Here is an 8408-nt window from a genome sequence, read left to right as displayed (position 1 = left end):
AGAATTGGACTCTATATTTTAAGAAAATTGTGTTAGTTTTCATTGTAAGGCCCTTTGGGCGACCAACATCGCAAAAAAATTCCAGCCCGCCCCTGAATGGTAACAGTTTCTGCTGAGGTTTTAGCCAATGCCAGATCCATTGCCAATATGGTAGGTAAATTATTGCCACTGTCAGTGTCATGGTCAGTTTGGTCTTCGGTCAGTACATTAAAATCAGACTGACCACAAATACCCACTGAATTTTTTCTACATGAGCCTCGCGTTGGAAAAAATTTCCATCGAGAAGACGTCAGATTATAAAAGTATTTTGGTATCTGCGGTCGCAACTCTGAGTTGTATTTACAAGAATCGGCCTTTTCTTATTAAACATAATTATAAAATCTCGCCTGCAGTGTTTTATTTAAATTTTACTGCCGTTATTATAACTAATGACTCCTGAAAACAATTAAAAATCTTTCAAATGTATCGATATCAGTGCGGTATTGAACTGACACGTCATTTAATTAACGAATTGAAAAAAAGAAAATGTTTTATATAACTTTTATTTGTCTATTCTAATAAGCGATAAAGCGTCAATGAAACATGAAAGATTTATTTCTAAGATTTTGAGTCATCGTGGATATTTTTATCAGTGGTATTCTTCGGAAAATATTAGGGATTCCTGCGAATCAAGTGGAAAATCCAAGTTCTATAGAAAGAAAACACAAATAAACCGTTAATATGAGGATAATTGAACGTGTTTACTTTGTTCTCCTCGTAAATATTTTCATTTCACATTATTTTTAACTCCTAAATAATGCAACCATTATCAATAACCGGTTTAGTGTAACTTATTGATTTATTTTCCAACCTTTTATTACTGTTTTTTGATGTTGTCAACAGCTTAACATTTCTTTGAGTGCTTATATTGTTGCAATTCATTCTAATACATGCTTTGAAAATTATTTTGAAAATAACGACCTCCGGTTTTGAAGTCCGGCTGCTCCTGCAAGTCCGGACTTTCAAGGATAAACCTCCGGAAACTAATAAATTATAATTGTGCTCCGGGCACACTGTAGTGCCAAATCTGAATATGTATCAACACTACGAGATCTCATTGTCAGATCCAGATAAAAATAAAGAATGCCGCCTGACTAACATGGAAATATTTCTCGATTAAACAAAGTTACTCAGCGTAAAAAGAATGGTAAAAAAATTTAAGCTCGATTAATTTTTTGCCTCCTACTTCAGATGTCCCGATTGTAGATTCTGAAATAATTAACACCAATTACGTAACGCATGGACAATCTCAATGAAAACACCTGATCGCAAATTTTGTTACGACAGATTCGACGGTTTGACGTCATTGAAAAGAAAGTGGGTCCTGTAAAGTCCTGAAGACAGGAAAACTTTACCCATTTCCGCTGGAGGAAATGCTGGAATTGCGGGAACTAACATCCGGTCCGAAGGAAACCCAGCAGCGGCTAACTAGTAGGCGATTTTCCGCTCGCTGGCGATTCCAATGACGTAAAGAAGTAGTGATTGTGATTTTGAAACGCACCCCACTCCGCGAAGGTACACGTATAAAATAATTTTTCCGCAACATTAACCATTTAAACGTATTTCGAAAGCTCGAGGCTCGACACCCTGTAAAATGTTCTGCAAAGTTGTGTTGGTTCTTGGTGCCATCGTCGCCGCCGTCGCACAGAAGAAACCAAACATCATCGTCATCGTTGCAGACGATATGGTAAGTTTTTACTCTTTCTCTAACACCGGAGGCTAAATTCAAAACGAAAGTCCAGGGCTAGAGCCATTGTCTCAATTTTTTCATTTTTGCACCAGACGGTTAGTCATTCTTCACAATCGCCTAGTTTTTTTCTTTACATTCCAGTAACGAGTTCACTTCTTCACCTTGAAAGTACCACGGCTCTAGCTACTGAGATTAAGCATTGACATTCAAATTAACATAACTAAGACACTTCCAATTAAAAGTCAACGAACTGGGACTTTATGAGTTTTCGATGCAGTTAATCTCGGCGCAGTCGAGGCCACAAAAATGATCAAAATAATCGTAAATTAAGGGAAAAAATACCTAATTGTGCACAGGAGACAAAATCCAAGGTTTTACGAACAAAAATCTGATTGTTTTAAAAATGCATAAACGCTCAATTCACTAAATTATTTATCTCTTTTTTTTATCTCTGTGACGAAAATTTCGAAAAAAAGTCCGGAAAAGATTTCAGGTTCTGCTGAAGTGCCCTGAAGACACGTTGAGCCTAAAATTGCTTTTTAACGTTAGTTTTTTTTATGAATAAAACAAAACTACGTGAAATTAAAGGAAATTGACTTGGATTTGTAATTTAATTTGTATTTAATAGCCTATTATGTTAAGAGGACAATAAGGATCGCGTTATCGGCCGGGTTCAAAACATTAAGCAGGGAAAAACTTCTTTCTGAATTTAGGCACACGTTACACATGTTATTTTAATTTATTGTCGAATAAAATCAAGATTCCAACCGCGAAATGCAATCAGAAATAAACCCGACCATTTCTGTCTCTCCCAAAAATAAATTCTTAACTTTCCAGGGGTTTAACGACGTCGGTTTCCACGGGAGCAACGAAATTCCCACCCCCAACATTGACGCCCTCGCCTACAATGGAGTAATTTTGAACAGTCATTATACTCAAGCCCTTTGTACACCTTCAAGGTCTGCGTTTCTGACCGGGAAATATCCCATCCACCTCGGTAAGTGACATTGTCCAAGTTTAAGGCAAAGAATACAGAATTACTCTCAATAATAATAAACCGGGCCAATATCAAGGTTTGCGGAACTGTTAGGGTTAATTACAGTTACATAATTACAATTTTATGGCACCCGCAAAATTTGAACACAATCAAAGAGAAAAAAGCGGCCTTGAAAGTTCTGGATGGAATGTAATTAATGCTCTGAATTGCTTTATCATTTGACCCAACGTTCTCAGACCAGAAATGGATTCTTTTGTTGGTCCGTTCTTACATAAGGTTGATTAATTCGGGGCATCTATTCAAATTTCTTTAAAACAGGAAACCGAGCGAAACCAAGGTTGCGGTTAAACTCCACTCTTCCATCTAAGTTTTTTTTTGGCCGTGGTTTTCACTTTCCGGCTGATAATTTTGCGCTTTTCGCAGGAATGCAACATTTGGTGATTCTGGAGCCCGAACCTTGGGGATTACCACTAAACGAAACTCTTCTACCTCAACATCTGAAGAGAAATGGATACACAACCCACGCGATTGGTAAATGGCATTTGGGATTTTTCAAAAAGGAGTACACTCCGACGTACAGAGGCTTCGACAGCCACTTTGGCTACTGGCAAGGGCTTCAAGACTATTACAAACACACCGTCCATGCAACGGTAAGAAAAAATCAACAGTTTTTGTATCTCTTGCGGTTACCAACCGGTTTAAAAGCAGAGAGAGCTCGGGGTTTTCCAAACGACCCAGCTTTCGTCCTTTTGTCGTATTTCCCTCAAGTTAATCTTCTTGTAGTTCACGCCTGAGCATGGTTACGACATGCGGAGGAATATGACGGTGGACTGGAGTGCCCAAGGCAAATATTCCACGACTCTCTTCACGGAAGAAGCCGTGCGTCTAATTCGCGAACACAACACTGAAAATCCCATGTTTATGTATTTGGCACACTTGGCGCCGCACTCAGGAAATGACGATGACCCTCTTCAAGCACCCGATGAAGAAATAGCAAAGTTCGGCTACATCGCTGACCCCGAAAGAAGAATCTACGCAGCAATGGTGTCAATGTTGGACAAGAGCGTCGGAAGCGTAATTGCGGCGCTTCGCGATAAGCACATGCTTGAAAACTCCATCATCCTCTTTATGTCCGACAACGGTGCTAAACCTGATGGAATCCATGCTAACCACGGCTCGAATTATCCACTTCGAGGGGTAAGATCAAAACTTTTAACACCCTCAGAATTACTAAATCGTTGGTTTACAGAACAAGAACTCTGCTTGGGAAGGCGCAATGCGTGGCGTCAGCGCGATTTGGAGCCCCCTTATCAAGAACCCTCAACGTGTCTCTAACAATTTGATGCACATTTCTGACTGGCTCCCGACTTTCTACTCAGCCGCGGGACTTAACAAAACTGAACTACCAAAGATGGATGGTGTAGATCAATGGCAGGCCATCTCCGAAGGTGCCGAAGGCCCAAGAAATGAGATTCTTCACAACATCGATGACGTTGAAAACTACGGGGCGCTACGTCAAGGAAACTGGAAATATCTCTACGGGTCCACCACTGGTGGTAAAGGCGACGCTTGGTACGGATCCTCAGGCAGAAACAAAGAGTACAACTACGACGAAAAAGCAGTTTTGACCTCCCAAGTCGGCTCTACTCTTGCGGGTTTCACCACATACCAACAAATCAAAGAAAAGAACGATAAAACCGCCGTTGGTAACACCTTCCATAAGAAGCTCCTCGACGAAGAGATTATCCGAAGTATTCGCAGCACCTCCGAAGTCAATTGTTCAAAAGTAAACTTTGATGAAATCGACCAATCTAAGAGATGCAACCCTATGGAAACTCCCTGTTTGTTTAATATCAAAGACGACCCCTGTGAAAGAGAGAATATGGCTGCGGAGCGTCCAATGATTGTTCTTAACATGGAAAGAGCTCTTGCGCGTTTCAGACTATCAGCTTTACCCATTATAAATGTCCCGAGAGACCCCAACGCGGATCCTGCAAAATGGAACAACACATGGACCAACTGGCAAGACTATGAAGATGTTAAGAAACAAAGAATCTTCCATAACACGCTGTCACCTTTGGCCATCGGCTTGATCTCAGCGGCGTGTGTGGCTTTCGTCGTCGTTATTATTATCCTAGTGACGCTTTCCGTCAAGACTTCAGCGATGAAGAAGAAGAGCAAAACTGCGTTCTTTGATGAGTCTCTAGACCAGTGCACCACTGAGATGACCGGAAAAGCGCAGATTTTTGAAGATAGAGAGTTGCAAGTCAGAGAGAGCATGAGGAATGCGTTTAGAACCGTAGAATAATTAAATAACAAGCCCATTTTTGAAAAAAAATGTGGTTTTGCTATTGTTTTTAACTCAGTTTCGGTTGTTTCTTATAGAAATCTCTTCAAACTGATGTTACAGTGAGGCTGTTGTACATATTTATTTTATTTAATTTGTAAGTTAAGTTTCTAATAAAAGCTTTTTAATCAGTTACGTGATAATGTGAAGATACCTTTACTAACTCAGAGTGTGTAAACTTACCTTTAGCTTTAAATTTGAGACTCGAGAATGACAGCTGACGTTTCAGTTTTGACAGCTGTCACAACATAAACATCGGACTTTGGGGGCCGTTTTAGCCCCGAAAATGTCAGAGACAGGTGTCGTCAACTTTATAACTGAATTTAGTAGAGTTTGTCGCACATGTATGACTGAAAAAAACAACGAAGATTTGTGTTCTCTGTTTGAAAACTCGCTCGACTCTGTTTTATCCCATTTCACTGAAATCAATGTAAGCAATGCTAAATTTTGATCTTGGAGTGACTTGTTTTATTTCTAGGTTACAAGAGACGATGGTTTACCGGGAGTCATTTGTAACGATTGCATTTTCACTTTGAATTTGTTTGTGACCTTTAAAGAGCAGTGTCAGAAGTCAGAGACACAGTTGAGGAGGCTTTTGAGCCCCACTGTTGAGAGTTACAGTGATTACAAGACTGTAACGGTTTTGGGTGGTACAATATCAACTATTATTGAATTTAAGAACGAGTCTGTTGATTCTGACAGTAATCCAAAAGTAATTACAGTATTAAATGATTCAAGTGTGTTTGAGCAAGTAGAAACTATTGAAGTTAAACAGAAAAAGGGTGAAATCCCTTTAGAATGTGAAGTGTGCAATAGAACCTTCAAGCTTGAAAGCGCCCTAAGAACCCATCTCATCAAACATGGAAAAAAACTTCATTTTAAATGTGATATTTGCCCAGACGAATTTACTTGTAAGTCCGGTAAAAAATCGCATTTGTACTAAAATTTTTGCTTCAGTGATGTCAGAATTTGAATCTCACGCCCGCATCCACGATAATTACAAACCATTTCCCTGTCCAAAGTGCAATAAAGCCTTTGGATTGACCACAAGTTTAAGAAAACACATGAGGACACACGGCGGCGAACGAAAACATTTATGTGTGACCTGTGGAAAGAGGTTTTACGAACCCGCACACCTCACTGTAAGAACCCTTAATTTTGAACCACATCTGAATTTTTTTTAAGGTACACATGCGCACCCACACTGGTGAAAAGCCCTTGGTTTGTACAAAGTGCGGAAAGCGCTTTTCAGATCCTCACGGCCTTGTAGCTCATGATAAAATCCACACTGGAGAGAAAAAACACGAGTGCAACATTTGTGGAAAAAAATTTGCGCACTCGTCTGTTCTTAAGTCTCATAGACGAGTTCATACGGGCGAAAAACCGTATTCTTGTGATCTTTGCAAAGCAGCGTTTGCTACTTCGTCGTATTTAACAATTCATAAAAGAACACACACTCAAGAGCGGCCTTACAAGTGTAAGATTTGTCCTAAAAGCTTCGTAAGTAACTGTGGATTGGTAACACACGTAAAGACACACACAGGAGAGAAAAAATTTCAATGTAGCATTTGTGGGAAACGAACAGGAAGAGCGGCGGATCTTCAGATCCACATGCGCTCCCATACTGGTATTTTCATTCAGAGTTTAAACCCTTTTTTTATTTATTCTTGTAGGTGAGAAGCCTTACAGTTGCGATTTGTGTTCTAAACGGTACCACACTTCGAGTAATTTAGCCGCACATAAACGGACCCATCTTGGAGTTCGAAATCATATTTGTCTAATTTGTGATAAGGCGTTCGGGGATCCCCGGACACTAAAATGCCATATGAGGATACACACTGGCGAGAAACCATACGTTTGTGGAATTTGCGGGAAACGATACGTTCAGTCCGGACAATTGGCAGCGCATAGAAAAGTTCACGACGTAATTGTGGAAACCAGTACTTCATAGAGCCCCCGTTGTACTTATAATAAAATTTTAAATATTTCTCCCGCGCTCTGGTTGTTTATGCCAATCTTTACTTTCCAAATTCCCCAAGTCACACCTGGCGTAAAGATTTCTGTTCTAATAACAAAAAATATTTCGGTGCATGCACCATTTTGCACAAGTAAATAATAAAATTCACATCTCGAACAAACACAAGTTCAACTGTAATTTTAACGTAAGAGAAAAAAATCTGATTTGTGTTCAAATTTTATTAACTCGGACACAGTGCATTCATAGTATAATTCAAAAATAAGTTTTGCCCCTCTAGAAACATTTTCTGTCTAGACGACGCGCTTTTATGTCTTGGATTTATGGAGGCCCAGCAGACTGTGGTGTTGTAAGCGCGCACGCCACAAGAGACCACGGGAACATAAGACACAAACACAAACAAAATTAATCAATTCCTAAAAAATTAATTGTAGCAGACAAAGGCCCGGACGAGAGTCACTAAATGATTGACATCCCAACCAACTAATTAAATAGGATTACATGATTACCTAATTGTTTTTCTCATTGCGCAAAAAAATGTTCGCTAACAAAGGTATTGCATTCCCAAAAACATGAAAATTTGCAATAAACCGAATGTTTCCTGTAAATTACTGTTTACTTGAAGAGCTAACGCGTGCTATAATAATATCAAGTTTAAACAAAAGCTGAATTGTTTAAACTAATAAACGAAAAGTCCCGAGAAACTAATGCAAAATGTGTCTAAATTGAAACGTCCCTAATAGTAAAGTATCTACTAATGCCAACCCCACATGAACTATTCAAATCCAAAAGCGCGATCCGATTGACACCTCGAGCGACTAAGTAAATACGATCGCAAATGAACACTGCATGTCATTAAATATTTCTAAATCCCAAAGCAAAGAAACTTAAAAGGAACTAAACCCAATATTTTTTGTAACTTACTGTATCTATCCACTAGAGAAGCTAACTCGTGAAACTATATGAACTAAGCGAAAAGTTTCTATATACTGCATTGCTCCCAAATAAACTCATTTAGCACCTACCTTTTAATTCAAATAATAAAACTGCACTATTTTACTTTACCACTTTACATACACAAACACATCCGTCTCTTTTAAGTCGCAGCGTTCAACTGATTAAATAAAGGAATAAAGTCATTACGAAACCTCGGTAAAAACTGCCCTTCGCTTTTATTCGTCGGTGGATTAAGACCGTCGTATTGTTGTTATTATTTTCGCACAAAAATTTAAACAAATGTGCGAAACCATAGCTCTTGAAGAAATTCCAACTTGTAAGTACTATCGCGGAATCAAAATTTCAAACATCAAATTGATTCATGTTTAAAAATTGTAAATTGTCCTTTATTTTTATAACCTTA

At 38.9% G+C, this 8408-nt stretch overlaps 2 protein-coding genes across 2 annotated transcripts; both read left to right on the top strand.

Moving 5' to 3' along the window:
• The first annotated feature begins 1553 nt into the window (after positions 1-1553).
• LOC148170239 (arylsulfatase B-like) lies at positions 1554-5216 on the top strand. The gene is made up of 5 exons (XM_088044330.1): positions 1554-1726; positions 2567-2726; positions 3150-3376; positions 3510-3923; positions 3976-5216. Exons 1-5 carry the CDS (start codon positions 1634-1636, stop codon positions 5032-5034), a joined length of 1953 nt encoding a protein of 650 aa, XP_087900456.1. The 5' UTR covers positions 1554-1633; the 3' UTR covers positions 5035-5216.
• A 62-nt stretch (positions 5217-5278) lies between these two features.
• LOC148170238 (uncharacterized) lies at positions 5279-7061 on the top strand. Its single transcript, XM_088044345.1, has 5 exons — positions 5279-5503; positions 5552-5984; positions 6031-6215; positions 6259-6700; positions 6747-7061. Exons 1-5 carry the CDS (start codon positions 5360-5362, stop codon positions 7022-7024), a joined length of 1482 nt encoding a protein of 493 aa, XP_087900471.1. The 5' UTR covers positions 5279-5359; the 3' UTR covers positions 7025-7061.
• Positions 7062-8408: the final 1347 nt, after the last annotated feature.

This window comes from Gnatocerus cornutus, chromosome 8, assembly GCF_029298725.1.
Source record: "Gnatocerus cornutus isolate USDA-ARS CGAHR chromosome 8, icGnaCorn1.1, whole genome shotgun sequence".
NCBI lineage: Eukaryota > Metazoa > Arthropoda > Insecta > Coleoptera > Tenebrionidae > Gnatocerus > Gnatocerus cornutus.
The sequence above is the reverse complement of the archived record's forward strand: the minus strand, read 5'-3'. Positions and strand labels throughout refer to the sequence as shown.

What these genes read in the sequence shown, in the direction of transcription:
- LOC148170239 (XM_088044330.1), top strand. Translation starts at nt 1,634, where the DNA reads ATGTTCTGCAAAGTTGTGTTGGTTCTTGGTGCCATCGTCGCCGCCGTC. An exon ending in GAAATATCCCATCCACCTCG is followed by an intron (nt 2,727 to 3,149) that starts GTAAGTGACATT and finishes CGCTTTTCGCAG; the next exon opens with GAATGCAACATTTGGTGATT. An exon ending in CGAATTATCCACTTCGAGGG is followed by an intron (nt 3,924 to 3,975) that starts GTAAGATCAAAA and finishes GTTGGTTTACAG; the next exon opens with AACAAGAACTCTGCTTGGGA.
- LOC148170238 (XM_088044345.1), top strand. Translation starts at nt 5,360, where the DNA reads ATGTCAGAGACAGGTGTCGTCAACTTTATAACTGAATTTAGTAGAGTT. An exon ending in TTGCCCAGACGAATTTACTT is followed by an intron (nt 5,985 to 6,030) that starts GTAAGTCCGGTA and finishes TTTTTGCTTCAG; the next exon opens with TGATGTCAGAATTTGAATCT. An exon ending in CCACATGCGCTCCCATACTG is followed by an intron (nt 6,701 to 6,746) that starts GTATTTTCATTC and finishes TTATTCTTGTAG; the next exon opens with GTGAGAAGCCTTACAGTTGC.